General features: G+C 40.8%; 1 protein-coding gene across 3 annotated transcripts in view; it reads right to left on the reverse strand.

Annotated features, from left to right (window-relative positions):
• The window catches only part of CCDC192 (coiled-coil domain containing 192), a 257,820-nt gene that overhangs the window by 64,497 nt on the left and 173,801 nt on the right, over positions 1 to 19,522 (reverse strand). For all 3 annotated transcript variants that reach the window (XM_058440533.1, XM_032156534.2, XM_058440532.1), the window contains one exon: positions 2,327 to 2,459. In XM_058440533.1, coding sequence (XP_058296516.1) covers positions 2,327 to 2,459 — 133 coding nt within the window. The remainder of the gene's footprint in view (positions 1 to 2,326; positions 2,460 to 19,522) is intronic.

Genomic DNA, 19,522 nt, shown 5'->3' on the forward strand with positions numbered 1-19,522 from the left:
CTTTAGACTAGAATCCGTCTTACTCTAAGGCTAGTGCAATGCTCTCTCTTGGTTTGTTTACATGTGCTGGTAAATTACCCTTTCTCCTTAAGCTATTATGACTGGAGCATCTTTCATTTGTAAACAGAGGTCTAAGAACCCAAAACAAACATTTTACAAGATAATCAGGGGAGTGGTGGTGTTCTAGGTCCAGAAATATGTGTGTGTGGGGGTGGGCCAGCCCTAATTGTCCTGTGATTAAATAGGGGTCACTGTGTGTTAAAGTTACTGGACATCTTTTCACACTTTATTCTGAAGTGAATTCAGAGGCCAAGGTGACCAAGGTTTCTGAGAATGCCAGTTAATATTATTCTGGCACCACAATGGCCTTGACAATCTCCCAGACTATTGAATGTGGGTGAGGCTGCAAAGGGCCTGTGGAAGAGGAAGAATGTGCAAATATTTGATTTAGGATCTTAGTGCTACATGTCAGTCGACTGACTTAGTTTCCCCACCAAATAAGAGAAGCAACATGTAGCTCCAAAAGAAAATCACTATGTTGATCCATAATGGATCTTACAATGACTGGCTTTATTTAAATTTTAAATTTGCATCTGTTCATAAATACCCATGTTTTTCTATACAGGTAGTTTTAAAAAAAAGCCCACAAAATAAAGAGAATAATGGGCAAAAAAAGGGTAAGATTTAATGTTTTCTGCCCTTTCCCAAGCCATTAGAGTCCTAGTCCCTCAGTATTATTTAAATTTTGCCCTATCAAAATATCCAAGAGACAAAATTGTCATTATACAGTAAATAATATTGAAAAAAATGAAACTAATAAGAATTAGAGACCTTGCGATTATATATACATTTTTTTGCACCGGGTTTAAAATGCAATTGAAAAGTTGAAAGCTTCTCTTAAGCGAGCTGGGGAACTTTCTCCAATGTGCTCTACAATCATTGTCAGTTTCTTCTAATGAAAGCAGTGGAAAATCTGGCTAATGCCTCAGAATAAAGACTTTCAAATGGATAATATTCTCTAACGGATTTTATTCTTTTAGGTTTCATGCTGGTAAAAGCAAATTTACAAACTGCCTTTATGTTGTTTTACTGAAAGAAAAAACTGTGTTTCAAGTTCACAATGTTACATGGCATTTGAATCCTGGGAAAGCACTATTCAAAATTGAAAATAAAAACCAAATTCATATGAAAAGCTTTACTATGTAGTTAGGGTGCTGGGAGTGTCTCCCTTTCTGAAACTACCAGAACACCTGCTTCCTCCTCCTCCATTTGATTCCGCATTGCTCCCCTTTTCCCACAATTACTTATGAGTAATAAAGGAAGCCAGAGTAAGAATGATGGCATGTTCCTGGCTTTGCAAGAGTGGCACACATCAAAGGAAGACATTTTTCCCAGGGAGCCACAGCTTTGCAAGAGATTCACCAGGCAGGAATGAAGTTTGATATTACTGTGACATAGCAGAGGGAATGCCCTGAGTCTCCCAAAGCTGGGAAAGGCACACTAGGGTATGGTCAGCGGCTGCTCTAGAGGCTGACTCTCCAAGTGTGGCTTGTGCAGTGGCAAGGTAATGAACATCTCTAAGCCTCTGATTATTTTTAGGGAATTCTTAAATGTACTTACCTTAGAGGTTATTCTTAGATTTAAATAGACATGGGATGCTTAGCAAAATACCTGGCCCATAGTACTGTATTAAATGTTAACTAGTATTCTTGCTAAAATAACAGTCTGAGATTTGGGTTTTTTTTGTTTGTTGTTTGCTTGTTTGTTGCCTAATGGTGTGTTTATAATTTATTAGCTGGAGAAGTCTTTTTTTAAAAAGTCAGAACCAATGTGGCTATTAACAATTTTCTGAACTACCCAGATTTCATCTCCAGGCAGCCTTCTTTGCTTGTTTCTGGTTCATTTGCCTATTGGTAAAAGAAGATTGTCTTCTATTCCCCATGCCCTAGTCTGTCAGCCTGTGCTTTCAGACAGCTCTGTCTCACTCCAGAGCCCAGTCCCTGCAGGCGCCTGCCTTCCTTCTTACGCCCTGCCCTCCCCCTACTACCACCCAGCTTGTCCGGTGACACTTCTCAGATCTATTTCAGTCTAGCTCTTCAGCCTCACAGACTTTCCCTTAACGAGCAAACCGCTTATTCATTCCCTGCCCCTCTCAAGGTGAAAGTGAATCCAGCCTGGAGTTAGTAGTTCATGTGCTGTCTCTATTGGTGCCACACAGAGGTCAGACCAGGCCTGTGGCCTCGTTTTTTTTGCTTCGTTGCCAATACAACTACATACATCACCCAGCTGATGGGCCCGTATGGATCTGTCACGTGGTAATACTGACCTCTAGGGGCTGGCTTTCTTTCATATAGAGTCTTTATCTTCTCATTGAGTTCCAGAACTGTGATGGCAGCCTCTTGCTTAGCTGTTGCCAAATCAGTTTGTAGCTTTTTCACTTTCTTTTCATGCTTTAGTTCCTTAAAAACAAACAAACAAAAAAAAAATAAGAGTTTCCATCACTAGGGACAGACGCATCAAAGAAATAAAAGTCATGAATGATGTCTGAACAAACATTGCCTTTGAAGCCTGCTTAGATGAAACGCTCCCTGTTTATCTAGATTGAGTCCTGTTTGAAGTTTGTGAAACAGTGTATGTGCTCCTGTCAGAGTGTTTGAACCCTCAAAAAAAAAAGCCCACTCTCTACATCATAGTATCTTTTACACTCTTGAAGAGTTTTTATCTGGGTCAGAACCCTGTTGCTTATAATAGAGGCAATTAGAAGAACTCTACTTGCCCGTTGGCATTTGCCACTGAGGTACTAATGCCTACTAGTATCAGATTTTTTTTTCCCATCTGTAAGTAGACTCATGTGAAATAGAGCCTTGATTCTAAGTCATTTCCCCCTCAACACTATAATGGTTTGCTTTCAAATACACTCTAAAGTGTGTGATGCAACAATGAAATGCTGGTGTTTTCTGATATTTAGTATGGGATCCATATGGGGAAAGTGTCAAAGGTAAGAAAGGGTCAAGCATAAGAATGGTTTTTAAGCAGTAGTGAACAGGAATGCCTTTCTCTAAAATAATTTGATTTATGAGATCTAAATCTTTGGGAGAACTGCATTAGGAACTTGTTACATAACCAAAGGATTCACCTCGAGACTTCATGACTCGAAAGTTCCTTTTAGGGTTTCAAAGTAGATTTGATTCATTAAAATTCAATTTATCTGCAACTTTAGAGAAGCTGTCTGTTGTGAAAGGTGTTGCATTTGCACTTTCGTGTTGCTTTTGTATAGCTACCTTTCCACTGAGGAGCTCACCTTGCCAAGTCTTTGTGGGCTGGTAATTAGGAAGCCAGGAAAATCATCTACTAACATTTCTTGTCAGACATAAATCTTGAGACAGGGAAGGGATGGTATTTGCTCACTAGGTAAGATTATGTTCTTCCCTGGCCTCTGAAGGCACTATACTCAGGCAGTAGGGAACCAGTCTCCTCTTTGAGAGTAACACCAGTAAAATCAATTCATCAAAAATGGTCTTAAATAGAAACAGGCCTCTCATTTCAAAGACCCCTCATTTCACTTTTTGCTTTGTTGCCAGTACAACTACATACATCATCCGGATGATTTATGAGATCTAAACCTTTGGGAGGTCACCCAGATCAGGTTATCTTCTAGACCCCAAACAGGAAGGTCAGGAGTTCACTAAAGCTTAGTTAATGGCATAAACACAGCTAAAAGAAATGTTACTCAAAGGAGAATGGTAGTCATGGAGCTTCTTTAAGGGGAGTTAGAGGGTAGAATCAGGCAGGGTTCAGCCAGCACAATCCAGCTGAGAGATACCGTGAGCCACAACACAGAGGGCTGGTTTTCATGGCAGTACTTGTAAAGAGGTGGCACTAATTATTAGAATGCATCCTCTGGGTGTCAGACATGATGCTGGCCAGCTGTTGAAACATGAAGGCTGATAAAGTCTCTGCCTGCAAGTCATGAAGACCTTCTAATGAATTCCCTTCTTCTGAGCCTCTATTCACTAAAAGCCTTCATAATTTGGCCTGTCATGTAGATTAATTCAGGAGAGACGAGCTGACCAAGAAATATGTCTGGGTATTTGACAGCTGGACAGCTGTGTTTTTCAACTATTAAGTTGGCATTTTAATATATACCTCTGTCTCTTGTGAGTTGGTTTGGGTCAACTTGTTCATGAGGATCTCATCTATCCCAGGCCTGTGGTGACAGCACCTTGTGAGGTCCTGGATGGTCACCATTGACCTTTTCCACTTCAATACTGTTCCATGCTCAAATTTCTACACTTTCTTTTTACAATATAGAACTTTGGAGATACAGAGTAGGAGGAAGGGCACAGAAATGAAAATTGAGAAAGTGGAGAGAATGAGGGAAAATGAGGCAAGAGAGAGTGTTAAGGGAGTGCTAGAAAGTATCTAAAAAGAATTAACAATGATATGTGTGCTGAAATGTTAAGGACTAGGTGTGCTGATGAGAGCAAGTTGCACTGAAATGCATAAATAAGACAGTTAGATAAAGAAACAATAGATATGTGATAAACTAAGGTAGTAAAATATTCACTGTAGAATCTAGTTTTTGAGTCATATGGGTGTTTACTATATAATTATTTCAACTTTTTTGTATGTTTGCAATTTTTCATTATAAGATATTAGGGGGAGAAAGAACTGAAGATTTATCTTCCTTACATTGCCCCTCCCTTAATTCTTAATAAATGGTATTCAAATTCTCAAATCATGTCACAACTATTCACATGCAGATATGCATTTTTCCAGAAACTTTTCTCAAAGTATGCATTGACAGTAAATAAACACAAGAAAAAATAAATGCAGTAAGGTGAGAATTAATGAACAGTCACTAGGAGCTGGCATGGTGTCTGTCACTACGAAAAAGTCTTACCAAGCTACATTTTCATTTTGACGGAATAATTTGATAGAATGCAGGAACTCAGTGGACAGGCACAAGGGTTCTCAGTATCAGTTAAGAATTTCACCTTTCTAGGTACAAATTTTAACTCTTGTTAAAAAAATATTCAATTGCCAGACCACTTTTGTTAGGTAACACGGGGTACCTTAAAATGGTGACGTACCTTAAGATGGGGCCGGTTCCGGGTTCTTCTCCCCTCCTTGACCGGGCACTGTCTGAACCCGCCAAAGCAGGGCCAATCAGAAAGAAGCATCTCCCGCCTTCCCTAGGGCCCGCCCCTAGCCCAATCCACGTAGGCCCAAGGGATATAAAACCCAGCACACCAGCAGCCCTCTCTCTCTTCTCTTCCTTCTCTGCTCGATACCTCCTCTACGCCCAACACCGGCCTCATCTCGGTAAGTCTCCCGTTCTGGTGTCCGACACCAGTCGATCGGCTCCCGCCTCAGCCGCCCACACAGCTGCCGTAAATCCTATTTTAGACTCGGCCTCCAGGGAGCGGGGTTCCCTCCTTTTCCTCCTCACTCGCCAGGCCTGGGCCCCTTCCCCTTTCTCGCTCCGAAAATCCTGCTACCAGGTGGCCCACGGCCCTCGGCCTTTACAGGCCTCTCAGTCCTTTTGTTTTGGTGATGACCAACTCGAGAGTTCTGACTCACGACATGGTAATCGGCTGATAGGGGACGCCCTACTCAGCCCTTTGCCGTACATTTCCGCAAACCTTCCCTTCCGCAATGGGAGCCTCTGCATCCCTGCCGGCCGACTCTCCCTTACAAAGCCTTTTAGATAACTTATCAGCCCTTGGTTTGGCTGCTGATCTCAAACCTACACGCTGGATTAAATTTTGCACTCAAAACTGGCCCACCTGCCCCTTAGACAATCAAAACAGATGGCCTGCTTATGGGTCCCTTGATCCCAACCTTCTCCGGGATCTCTACAATTATTGTGAGCGAGCAGGAAAATGGGCAGAGATCCCCTACGTTCATGGTTTCTTTCTTCTATGGGACAAACCCAACCTCTGCCTCCCTTGCAAGCTGCAACACCTTATCGCTGCTCTCAAGCTACCAACCTCTCCTTCCACTCCCGACTTTGATCCGGCTGATGAACCCCCCCCATACCACCACCCTCCACCTCATCTTCCAGTCACCGCTCAACCGGTTGAAACCGGCTACCAACCCGGACCACACGAAGACCAAACTGCTTACGCCCGGCTCTCACGCATCTCCTAAGTCCTCTTCTCTGGCTTTCCACCTCTCACATCTTTACGCTTTCCTCTGCCGGCGGGCCCTCTTCCCAGCCCTATTCTCACTGATAGAAAACGGCTGGGACCCTCTCTTCCACGTGTTCCACTTTACCATCTGGCTCCCACATCAACAAACACACCCCCTTCCTATATTATACCACTAAAAACAACGCCTCCTCCCGAGCCATACATATCGACAACTCCGCCGACCCGGTCTGGGGCCAGTCAGTTACAGGAGGCATATATCCCAGCAATGCCTGGGCATATCCAACTCAAATCATAACTATTTCCCGTTCCCTCAAAGAGTCCATCTCTAACCAAACCTTTAACCAGCTTCTCAGAAATTACCAGCTCCTAGCGACTTGTGAAGACACGGCAGACTCCAGAGACAGTCTCACACCCTGCTGACCTCTTAACTGGCCAACGACTGGCAACAGATACCCAGGATTGGGAGGGGAGGGGGTAGGCCTGCCCTCACACCCTAAATTAACTACCATCTTCTTTTCTCTTCGGGCAGACCAAACTCTATCCCTAGTACCCCAGATGGCTATAGCAAGCCGATTCTACCAATTCTTAAACACTCTTTGCTCAGACAGCTGGCTCATCACCAACCCATCCCTGCCCCTCAACTGGCTCACGGCACTGGAGGACAAGGAACATTCATGGACTTCACGTCTAATGAAGTCTTCATGTATAGCGCCATGCACAACCCTGACAGTTCTCTCTGTGCCCCCTCCCCACAGCGCCCCCACTCAGCAGGAAGCAGCCAGATGAACCACAATGCCCATTTTCCCCCATTTAAGAAAACAAAAAGGGAGGAATGTTAGGTAACATGGGGTACCTTAAAATGGTGTCATACCTTAAGATGGGGCCGGTTCCAGGTTCTTCTCCCCTCCTTGACCGGGCACTGTCTGAACCCACCAAAGCAGGGCCAATCAGAAAGAAGCATCTCCCGCCTTCCCTTGGGCCCACCCCTAGCCCAATCCACATAGGCCCAAGGGATATAAAACCCAGCACACCAGCAGCCCTCTCTCTCTTCTCTTCCTTCTCCGCTTGATACCTCCAATAAAGATCTCTTGACTGCAACCGGCATAGTCTGATCCTTGCCCGGCCCCTTTCAACTTTGCTGTCTGTCTTTTACAGTGATTATATGTTCTGTGTCTTCTTACTGTTATATATTTGTATATTTATCTTATAATCTGAGAAAGAAATTGAGACTATTTAGTTTGGAGAAGACATTAGAGTATACAGGGCAGTCATGGCAGTTGACTTTAGTTACCTAAGGGACTATTCAAAAGGAGAGGAAGCTGAGTCAAACAATGTTGTTCTCAAGATAATGTGAAGAACAATGGGTAGAAACCATGAGGAGGCAGATGTTGGCACAACATGAGAAAGAACCCTCCAACAATCAGAGCTGCATCCAGAATAGGACAGGATGCATCCTGGCAAAGACCTCCTGCTCTGGGAAAGATCAAGCAGGGACTGGATAGACATCTTCAGGCAGGCCCTTGGTGACCTGTGGGACTTGGGTTGAGAGGTCACTGGAAGTTGGGCTTCCCTCAACTCTTTCCACTTCTGGCTTTCTCCAGCTCCGTGAGGGGCACAGCACATGTGTAAATGGACATCTCAGCCCTCAAAGCCTCCGGGGTTGGTACAGTTGGTATACTTTAAAGATAATTCTGGTATTTGTGAGAAGCTAGATAAGAAGGCTAAGAAAGCCTGTGCGTCCCTTAGAATTCAAGGATAATGTGAATCAAAGTATCACTTTATTATTTAGCTATAAGGGAGGAGAAAATTAAATTTAAATTAAAAATTGGATACAAGACTTAGATTGGCTGTCTAACATTTCTGTTGAGACCTTTTGATTACTCAGATACATTTAAAAATAGTTCAACATCTTCATCCTTTTTTTTTCTTTTTTCCAGAAAGAACTGCTCTTTGCTATTAATTCATAGCTTTAACCAAGCCCTTTGGGCATTTCAAACAATTCAATTTGCCAATATGTTTTTTATTAGTCATAGACATCAAATGATTTCAGCAACAATAATATTTTCCTTGCTGTTTGGTGTTCACTAGCCAGGCAACCCAAATGTCATACTTGAGTCTAATGCAGTCTGTTATGGTCTCCTTAGTAACTAGGAACTCTCTTTGGTGATTGCTGAAAGGATAGGAAGGCTTTATAGCTTGGAGGTAAATTCCTATTACCATGCTCTTTTCCTACTTCTCCTACTGGGTGGAAAGAGGGAGGAAATCATGTATTTGTGTAATGTTTTGAAAAGGAAATATCTATTCGTATCATATTGCTGAGTGGCTTGCATTATTCCAAGTTAATGAGAATTCGAAATAACCAGGGAGCTATTCATAGAAGAGCGTCAACACAAAGTTGCCAGCACTGTTTAAAATTTCTGGATATTTCCACATACTTTAAACTGTGGCAATTACCCAGTTGCCTGGCCCATGACATTTCTAAGCCTTAGATTCATGTCATAGGACTACCGTGGGGATCCAAGGACATAACATAGAAATGACAGTACCCGACACTATGCCGTGTAGTAGTTATGTCTTTCTGGTTCTGTCATTACTCTTAAAACACATAAGAGAAAGTTTCAACTCTTCACTAAAACACTAAAGTATCTTTTCTAAGCACTTTCTCTAAGGCTACTTTAGTGTTTTAGTGAAGAATTGAAACGTTACAGAAAATGGGAGTTATACTTTACAGAAAATAAAATTTATACATAATTGAAAGCAGGACGTTTCATTTCTTCTTTTTTTAGAAATTCAGTTTTCTGCATGATTGCATTGATCTCCTCCTCACTTTGGATAGGTAGACAAAACTTAATGTTCTGAAAACAGACATGCAAATAGCCTTGATTCAATCTCCTGCCAGAGCTGGCCCAGTGCCTAGGCAAAGTCAGTGGCTGCCTGCGTGTAATGATGTGAGGAGCACTCCAAGGCACTGCCTCTTGCTCCTCATGGCAGCTCTCTCTTGGGCCTGCCAGGGCAGAGCTTCCTCCCACTTTGTCTGAAGTTTACTCTGTCCATCCCAGCCTCCTTCACTTAGAGAGCCTGTAAACAAAGGGATTTTGTCTTCAGTGGCCCACTAGGAAAATGCTCGCTACTGAAGACATAAAAGAGAATTTGGTTTGAATACAGAAGGTATACATAGGTTCTTCCTTGCATTTCTCTTCTAATAGCCAATCAATAATAGTAATGAGACTTATAAATAGTGATAGAATTTGGATACAACTTGTCTTTAAAAGTCAATTTTACATGTTTTGTATTTATATACCCTCAGGAGAATATTTTAAAGTCTAAGGATGTCAAATATGTGTCATGTATGTTCTTTTTCAGTTCATGGCAGGCCTTTGATTTGGGGATTCTTTAACCCTATGTTGCACCCCTGGATTCACAATCGTTTGGTCACACTTTCAGCAGCCACTGCCCATTGATGAAACCTGTCATCCATGTTAGTATCCCTCTACGTAGACAAGAAAGTTGAGCTGCCAGAGTTCAGCTGGACCTAATCCTTGTTGTACAGTGAGTAGACAGCTAAATGGACTTGAACCAAGGTCTTTTTATTTCCAGATGTTGATTTTTCTTTCCAATGAGAACATGAGTCTGCACTAATCAATAGTACCATTAGTTTTGTTTTGTTTTTTTTTAAGTTACTTAAAGGTAACCTAGAAGGGCAATGCGACAGCTTGGTTATAAAAATTTAGCATTGAAGTGTGCTGGTGAAGTGTGATGGCATTTATTGCATGAGTTGCCAAGATATCTCTAGAGAACCTAGGAAATAAAGGGAAGATTTCATGAACCCAGCTAAGGGCACTCTGAGCCAGGTATTGTTCTTTCCCTTTAGTATCTTTCCTTGGAGTATCCAGAATTGATTCTTGTTATTGTGACCATTCTGTTGAGTCATCTAAAGTGACAAAGAATGGATCAGAAGAACCTTTCTTACAAATGCCTCGAATGAAAAACAATCACAAGTGCAAGATGTAGCTTTTTCTTATTTAATTTGATAAAGTTTTGGGGAGCTAGTTGATACACAAACCCTTAGGACTCAGCCTAACCTTGACCCAGAGCCTGACCCCACATGACTATTGGTAGGTGCTTGATGGCCAAGAGAATCAGATCTTGGAAATCAAAGCTAACACCTTTCAGTTCTTTGCAGTAGCCCTCCCATCTGAGTCCTGACTCATCTTATTTTATGTTGTAAAATGCTATACAAATATGTTTTAGTTACTCCTGAAACCCAAGGTTTGGGATTTATAATAGAAAGAAAATGAAATCCCAGTAATTCAACAAACAACCTGACTCACTATAAGGGAAAAATTTGCCTATAGTTGGAGGAAAGTCTCAGTTCTTTCCCTCTGTAGGATAAATAGTTATTAGATACAGAAGTGGCATTTCACAATAGATGTTCTGCTTTCCAGGATGCCTGTATAAGTGTTTATTTAAGAAAAACTTCAAATTAATACAAGATAAAGGGATAACCTTACACTTGGGATGAATTCCAGTGATAAGATAGAACTTTCTAATAGTAGAGTTGTCCAAAAATTGGAATGTTTTGCCCTAAAATACAGTGTGCTTCCCTCCCCTGCATGTGGTAGACAGACCATTGCTGGGAGTGTTTCAGAGAGGTGCTAACAGTTATTGGCCACCTACAATATGCCAGGCATCATTCTGAGAACTTTATATGTACTAGCTTTTTATTTTATTTTATTTTATTTATTTATTTATTTTTTTTTTGAGGTGGAGTTTTGCTTTTATTGTCCAGGGTGGAATGCAGTGGTGTAATCTCAGCTCACTGCAACCTCCACCTCCCGGGTTCAAGTTATTCTCCTGCCTCAACCTCCCAAGTAGCTGGGACTACAGGCACAGCTAATTTTTTGTATTTTTAGTAGAGATGGGGTTTCACCATGTTGGCCAGGCTGGTCTCGAACTCCTGACCTCAGATGATCCACCTGCCTTGGCCTCCCAAAGTGCTGCGATTACAGGCATGAGCCAGCGCACCCAGCCTCATTTCATTTTTGTAGCAAGCCAATGAAGGAGAAGTATTATAAATCCTATTGTACAAATACTGAGACATAGAAAAGTTTTAAGTATCTTGCCCAAAGTGAAACGGTGAGTCACAATTTAAATCTCTGCAGTCTATCTCCAGACTTTGCCTTCTATCACTATGCTGTGCATGCCTCAGTGTCTTACCCAGTGTCCTACATTGTGGGAAGTTTTGATAAGAGGGCATTTCAGATTCTCTCTCTTTTTTTTTTTTTTTTTGACAGAGTCTTGCTCTGTGACTACAGGTGCTCACCGCCACACCCAGCTAATTTTTGTATTTTTTGGTAGAGACTGTGTTTCGTCATGTTGACCAGACTGGTTTTGAACTTCTGACCTCAAGTGATCTGCCTGCCTTGGCCTCCCCAAGTGCAGGGATTACAGGCATTAGCCATCACACCAGGCCAAGGCATTTCAGATTCTATAAATCTATTTTAAAGCAAGGGAAAGCAGTGTCTAACCTCTGACCTTGAAGTCTTATAGACATGGACTTCAACATTGAGTATGAATTAGAGTCAGATGGAATCATCAAATCTTGGATGACACAGAATTGGATGCCCTCTTAGAGGACAAACTGTCCAGCATTTTGAAGATGGAGAAGTAGAAACAGAGAAAATGAAATAATTTACCAAATTCATTAATATAAAGCTCTAAGAAGGAAAACTCAGAGCCAGATTTTCCGATTCCTTGTCTTATTGCCCCCTTCCCTGACCCCATATTATGCTACTCCTTGGCCATAAGAACTGAAGAGCAACGGGATGGCTATGTCATGGGAATCTGGAGTGGGACCTAAGATTTTTTAAGTGTAAGGTTCCAGTATCAGAAGCAGCAGGACTTTTTGGCAGGCAGCCTTCACTTAAAGCCCCCTTTACAGAAAGCCAGGGAAGACTGGACTTAGGCCCCTTTATGTAGTATACATAGACAGGGAGAAAGGTCCAAACAGTTGATAGAATGGTCTAGGCAACTAAGATCTTGCTAACTTGGAAAAAAAAAAAAAAGAAAAAAAATAGTTGGATCAATGTCTACTAGCAAACCTGTTTTCACAGAGCGTTATGCTATATGCTGTATTCCCACCCATTTCTGAGATTAAGGAGGTTCTGCTTGCAGGTTCTTTTCTTTGGGTAATGCTGCCGCATCTTTTTACCCAGTAAACACCAATGAAGTTGATAATCAAGATTTTTGAGAAAGAAAGAAGCTATCATACAATAAATAATTTTTCGTATTACTGGCTGAGCATAGCAAAGAACAGAACTGAGCGCTGAAGCAGGTCATGCGAAGAGAAAACGTAGACCAAGGAGGAGATCTGGTAAAGCAAGGTCTCCTTGGTCTTACAATCTCAAATCACACCCTGAGAACAGAGAGAGAAGTGCACTGTCACACCTAGCAGTGCCTGGCAGGAAGCTGTTTTCCAGTCCAATTCCCCCTGGGGACAGAAAGCACCCAAAGGGCCAAGCTATATATGAAGCAATTTCAGTTTCTCAGCCCCACCTCTACAGTTGTTGGTATAATATCATTGGCAAACATCTGTAAGAAGTGACGTGGGTAGAAGAGTACAGAAACCAGAGAGGATAGAATTTACAAGTGGTGAAAAAGAATTCCCACACCTGCTTAGTGAAAGTGCTGCTACGCTCTTCTAACATGATTACAAAAATAATGAAGAGCAATAACTTTATAATCAGTCAGACACTTTGCTTTTTCTGTGTCCAGCACTCCCTTTGAATTTGACTGAAGCTGTCTTCCGGAAGAAAATTAACAGCTATTGGCCATCTGTGACTTATCTGGGATCAGAAAGCACAGGCATGTGTTCAAGGACTGGAAAATTGAAGTATTGAAGCACCAAGGTACTTAATTCACCTTTAGAGTTTTTGGCGTAGTAAGGAAAACCTAATCAAATTAACTTTCCCAGTGAATATTCTTCTCCTTTACAAACCCCACTCTGCCCTGAAAGCAGTGAAACTGCATGGGATACAGGTTCAATGAAGTACAAGAGCTGGCCTTAAAACAACTTACAAATGATAAACCAAAGTAGAGAAAAGGAAAATTATCATAAGAGGAGACATGATGCTTATAACAGCATGAAATAGCTTCACACACTGTACGGGAGAAATTAGAGAAAACAGCCAAGTGGGAGGTTTTCTGTGATATGTATTATTTTATCATAAAATACAATATATTTTTTTAAAAACTGCAGCTTTCTTGTGGCGGAGTTAATTTAGACATTCATAGAAGAAATGTCTAGGTTTAATGTGAAATGGACGTGATCTCATATAAACATGTTTTCCGTGTTAAAAGCAAAGGAGTATGTGGGTGAATGTTTTAAAAATTGCTGAGTTGCATAGTATTAGTTAATAATGTTACTGATATTAATGCTTTAGAATCTTTATTCTTTATAAGTAAAACTTTTGAGAAAGTAATTGATTGTTGGCAATGAATCGTGTGAGCACATGACTTCACAGTATTATCTGTAAGTTGAATATTATATAGCTGCAATTAAATTAGTCAGTTCTCTAATTTTTCCATTGCTTTCATCTAGTATGTGTCTGGAAACAAACAAAAAATCATTTTGTAGAGGCAAGAATCCCAAGCTGTTTTTTCTTGAGAAAATGTAAAATTTTCCGCTGACTTCATTAGGAGCAATGTGTGATAGTTAATTTAACTAAGGACATTTAAACGCATATGGAGAAATTACCAAAAATTAAAGCGTCAGACTTGGCTCCTGGCTCAAGATGTGGTTTTCCTTTTTGACTCTTTTACTTGAAAGGTAATATTCACTAGAATATCAAACTGACTGGGCAATGTAAGAAGTTAGAATAAGTTGATGAAGCAGAGGTTTTTTTTTCCTTGGGGTACTCATAACCACGTAGCATTGCTGAGCTACAGAACTGATGCTATATGGTCTGCACATGCTGAGAATAACTACTTTTATCCAGAACCGCAGATAGCGTTCAACAGTTTAGTTGTTATTCCTACCCTGAAAGCTCTCTGTTCTTGATTTTCCTCTTCTCAGTTATCTACTGTAACACAGGGAGCACCATGTATAAAAAAAAGTTCAGAGGGGACAGCAAGTGCCACTACAATTCTATCCTGTTCTTTATTTAGAGAAACCAAGTTCCTCAGGGTACTATAGGCACAAAGCAAAGAAAGGAGTTGATCTGCAAATAAATTACAAACATGTGATCTTGACAATGATAGATATAACCCAGTGATCAAAGCAGAACTACCTTCAAGTTCATTTGCCCGATAGCTACAAGACAAGGTCACTTTGGGGGTCTCATTGCAAACATACTTTATAGTCCCTCCCAATTCTGTCCATATTCATATAATTTTATAAATGTATACTGAAGATATTTGATCTAGTATGGATGACACTGTAGTCTGTGTCCATTTGATGATAAGAAAACCATGTTTCCAATACTGAAACAAAATCACTCTTTGTTTTTCCGAGTTAAAACCTTAGAGTCTAACAGTCTGACAATCATTAGCTTAACCTCTCCCTTCAGCTTTCCTGCAGCTCCTGTCCTTGACCACTAGGGCAACCTACACCCTAAACATTGAAAGGTGTTGGAAAAAATAGGAATAGTCTGCTACAGCTGAAAACTTCTTTACTTAAAGGTGTCAGTCCTGCTCTATGGAAGTAGTTGAGCACCTGAGGAAATGATCTGAACTTCAAGCAGTATTTGCACTCTAAATCAAGGTTAATTTCTCATACTCAACATTTCAGCTGTGATTTTAGTTACTTTTTTTGTTTTATCCTTCTCCCCTATTTAGAGAAGCTTTTTGTTCATGTTATGAAGCTATGTTTCATAGGTGGAGAGACAAGAATATTTAGATTTATATATGGTTATTTTTAATAGTCCTTAGAACATAAGTTTAATTTCAGAGTGTGATGTTGCAAGTGAATTGGGTTATATGTATGCAAGGTGAGGTTGCCAAGACATGACCCAATAAAAGAAGCACTTGATACTTGTAAATAGCATGTAAACAGAGAGAGAGGGAAAGGTGTGGTGGTGATGTGAACTTTTACTATGGAGATATTAGTAAGTTTCATATTGCATATTTTAACAAGCCTAAACAAATGTCCTTGCTCTAAGGCAAATCATCACATACAGATTATTCTTTGGTTTTGTTGGATTCAAGGACTATCTCGTTAATTTACTCACCAGCAAGAACTCTTAACTAATTCCATTACAAATCTAGCACAGAAAAGACAGCACATGAAGCTGAACTCCCAGGCAAGGATCTTTAAGTAGATTTCAATATCCTATCTGGTAGCCCTCTAAGCCTGTTTCCATCAACACATGCTCATCTCTGAGAGATATGCAGCGATAACAGGTAGGGAGGGAACTTGTGGATTTGGCTTAAAACCACTTGCCTCATCTCTCACTAGTGACTTGTGGTATCACAACTTCCCAGAGTCTGAGAATGTAAAACTCAGGAATAATCATATGAGTTGTTAATAAAGAAGAGTTTGAGGATTTCCCAACGTAGATAAATGGTGAGTTTCCTGCTATGGTCCTGACCCAGAAAACTCAAGTGAGTCATATTTAATCAGTTATGTTTTGAACTCAAACTTTCTGATCATCCTTTGTAATAGTGGGAGCGACGATGGCCTGAAACAAGACCACTCAGCTATGAAAATGTTTGGTGCCCAGAAATACATCCGTGGGATACCCTGGATTGACTCTGATTTCTTCTAGGTAAGAGTGAGGCTGACCCAAGGCCAGCCAAGCTTCTGTAAAACTAAAGCTCAGGAGATGCACAACAAATACATACATTTTGACTGTTTAAAAGAACAAGCAGATGAATAATATGCTCCTTAATTTTGCTCAGATATTATGCATCAAAGTTGAAAGTGACCTCTACTTGCTCTAATTTCAGTTTTATAGTGCCTTATCTAAACTGACAATGTCAGTTACTCTGAGTCACAAAGGAATTTGACTTTTCAACTGGAAGACTTTTTTTCTTTTTAATTGTGATTTAAAACTGCATAACATAAAATTTACCATCTTAATTTTAACCATTTAAGTGTACAGTTTGGTAGTATTACATATAGGCATATTGTTATGCAACCAATTTCCAGAAAGTTTTCTTTTTTTTTTTTTTTTGAGACGGAGTCTCGCTCTGTCGCCCAGGCTGGAGTGCAGTGGCGCGATCTCGGCTCACTGCAAGCTCTGCCTCCCGGGTTCACGCCATTCTCCTGCCTCAGCCTCTCCGAGTAGCTGGGACTACAGGCACCCGCCACCACGCCCGGCTAATTTTTTGTATTTTTAGTAGAGACGGGGTTTCACCGTGGTCTCGATCTCCTGACCTCGTGATCCACCCGCCTCGGCCTCCCAAAGTGCTGGGATTACAAGCGTGAGCCACCGCGCCCGGCCTATTCCAGAAAGTTTTCATCTTGCAAAACTGTCCAATAACCATTAGACAACAACTCCCTGTTTCTTCCTCCTTCCAGCCTCTGGCAACTAAAATTCTAGTTTCTAGTTCTATGTATTTGACTCTTCTAGGTACCTCATGTAAGTGGAATCACACAGTATTTATTTTGAGATTGACTTATTTAACTTAGCATGATGTCCTCATTATAATTTACTCTCCAGTAAGGCATCTTCTCTAATTCCATTACAAATCTAGCACTATATTTATGTTGTACCATATGTCAGAATTTCCTTCCTCTTTAAAGCTGAATACTATTCCATGGTATGTATATGTATTGTTTCTTCATTCATCCATGGATAAACACTTGGGTTGTTTCCAGCTCTTGGTTACTGTGCAGAAGACATTTCTTGAGGTAGTGATCATGGCAGCACAATAATTACAATACTTGCCTTCTCCAAATTAACTGAAACTTTTTACCTTTTAATTATAAATTTCATTCTCTCTTCTCAAAAATACTTACTTTTTGTTTTTGTTGCCAAAGAGGCACATAGGCCTCAAAGTGGGAAGACATTTTGAAGCCATCTCAGATGGTAGTACAATTTCTATCACAGATTTCTAAGTTAAGCTTTCCTTTTGTGTTTCACTTAGAGCCTTCCTCCTCTTTTTGTTTTTTTAATAAAGGAAGAGTCTTTACTACTGTCACTGTGACTTACAGTGCTTTTATTGGGAAATGCAAAGCCTCAATGACAGATAGAGCCAGGCCTAAAGTCATCAAGCAGACATCACTCAATGCATTAGTATAAGAAACAGGAAAACTCATTGCATTAGTATAAGAAATAGGAAAACTTACGATAAATATTCAGGGGCTGTTAGAAAAGAAATTACCATCAGATAAGCTAATTCAGTGGTGAGCTTCTTTCAATCTTCTACTCTTTTGAAAAAGGGGTGCTAAGATTTCCCCTATCGTTCTATAGTTTGGGATTTGCACATCAGATCTATATGAAGAGTTTCTTAAAAATATGCATGCTCTAGACTCTCTCTAATCCTACTCAGTCAGAGTTTGGGGAAGTTTGGGCATGAGACTGTAATTTGGCTTTTACGCTTTCTGATTGGTTCTGATACATCCAAGTATAAAGATCAACTGTCAACTGAAAGAGTATCTTAGGCAACAGCTAGGTGCTGGCCACAAAAGCTGTGAGTGTCCTTGTGGGCATGTGTATGCTTGTATCCATGAGGGCACTGAGGCCAGCAATGAGTGTGTTGGGGGAAGTAGGGATGGCAGTAACTCCAGAATGTTGCACTTGGGGAGGTTCCCATGAGAACTTGGTCCATGTAACATGTCTGCCATTTTTCTGTAGAAGGCCACTTTCAGCTTGAGAGAGAAAGAGATTTGTTGAAGCAAAGGAATTGCAGGTTTTTGAAATTATAAATATTGCAGTGCAGTTAAGGAATTTGTGGAGTATAGCAGCCTCCTTTAAGAAATAGTAATCTAAGTATCAAACTGCACCAAGTCATTCAGTGCTCCAGCACTCCCTCTGTCTCTGACTTGGAGAAAAAAACCCCAGTCCTTCTGATTCTTATTTCCCACTCACAACTCCCTTAAAACTCCTTGCAGATAAAAACAACTAAAAATGTTTCCATACCTGTTTTCACACTTAGTGCATTTTTCAGTTATTTCAATGACTTTTATAGGCTTCAAAGTAATCTAGCAGGAAAAAATCTAAGTCCTTTTCCTAACCATCAACAACAGAGTAATCTGAGGCAAGTGCCTTGATGTTCACTTTCTCCAAATGCCAAATGGAATTATTTAAACCACCTCAGGGTTTACATACACATGAACTAACTCATATGGTTTAAATGCTTTGAGCATCAAATGTTCAAAGTGAGGTGTGGAACAGAGAGAATAAAAAGATTTTTTTTTTGAGAGGGAGTCTTGCTTTGTTGCCAGGTTGGAGTGTAGTGTCACAGTCTCAGCTCACCGCAACCTCCACCTCTCACGTTCAAGAAATTCTCATGCCTCAGCCTCCCGAGTAGCTGGGATTACAGGCGCCTGTCACCATGCCTGGCTAATTTTTGTATTTTCAGTAGAGATGGGGCTTTGGTTTGTTGGCTGGGCTGGTCTCCAACTCTTGATCTCAGGTGATCTGCCCACCTCGGCCTCCCAAACTGCTGGGATTACAGGCACGAGCACTGTGCCCGGCCAGGAATTTTTTTTTTAGCTTAAATTTATAGTTTATTTTTATTTCAAAAGCTACCCAAGATGGGCCGGGCACGGTGGCTCATGCCTGTAATCCCAGCACTTTGGGAGGCCGAGGCGGGCGGATCACCTGAGATCGGGAGTTCAAAACCAGCCTGACCAATATGGAGAAACCCCATCTCTACTAAAAATACAAAATTAGCTGGGCGTGGTGGCGCATGCCTGTAATCCCAGCTACTTGGGAGGCTGAGGCAGGAGAATTGCTTGAACCCGAAAGGTGAAGGTTGTAGTGAGCCGAGATCGCGCCATTGCATGCCAGGCTGGGCAGCAAGAGCAAAACTCTGTCCAAAAAAAAAAGGAACCCATGCTTCTTAAAATGCTTTAAATCCTTTCTAATCCCTGTGTCTACTTAACACACAAACACACATCCTATAAAAGAAAGAGAAAACTGGTCATTTTTGTGGTATAAAATATCTCAGGGATTTTTGCTGGCTAACCTAATTTTTGTCCATTATGGGGGAAAAAGTCTTATGGGATCTTGAAGTATTCTGTTATTCTAACATATGAAAAGAAGGAATCTTGATGTGTTATCTGAAAAGGCTTAATGGGAAGTATAGTTACTAGACAGACTTTGATTATTTGCATGGTTTCTGTTTATTCTTTCTGTTCCAAACTGGCATCACACTGTACATATTTTTAAGGAAAGAAATATTTCATCTAGTCACTTCTC

Source organism: Hylobates moloch, unplaced genomic scaffold (genome assembly GCF_009828535.3).
Source record: "Hylobates moloch isolate HMO894 unplaced genomic scaffold, HMol_V3 SCAFFOLD_6, whole genome shotgun sequence".
NCBI classification, from domain to species: domain Eukaryota; kingdom Metazoa; phylum Chordata; class Mammalia; order Primates; family Hylobatidae; genus Hylobates; species Hylobates moloch.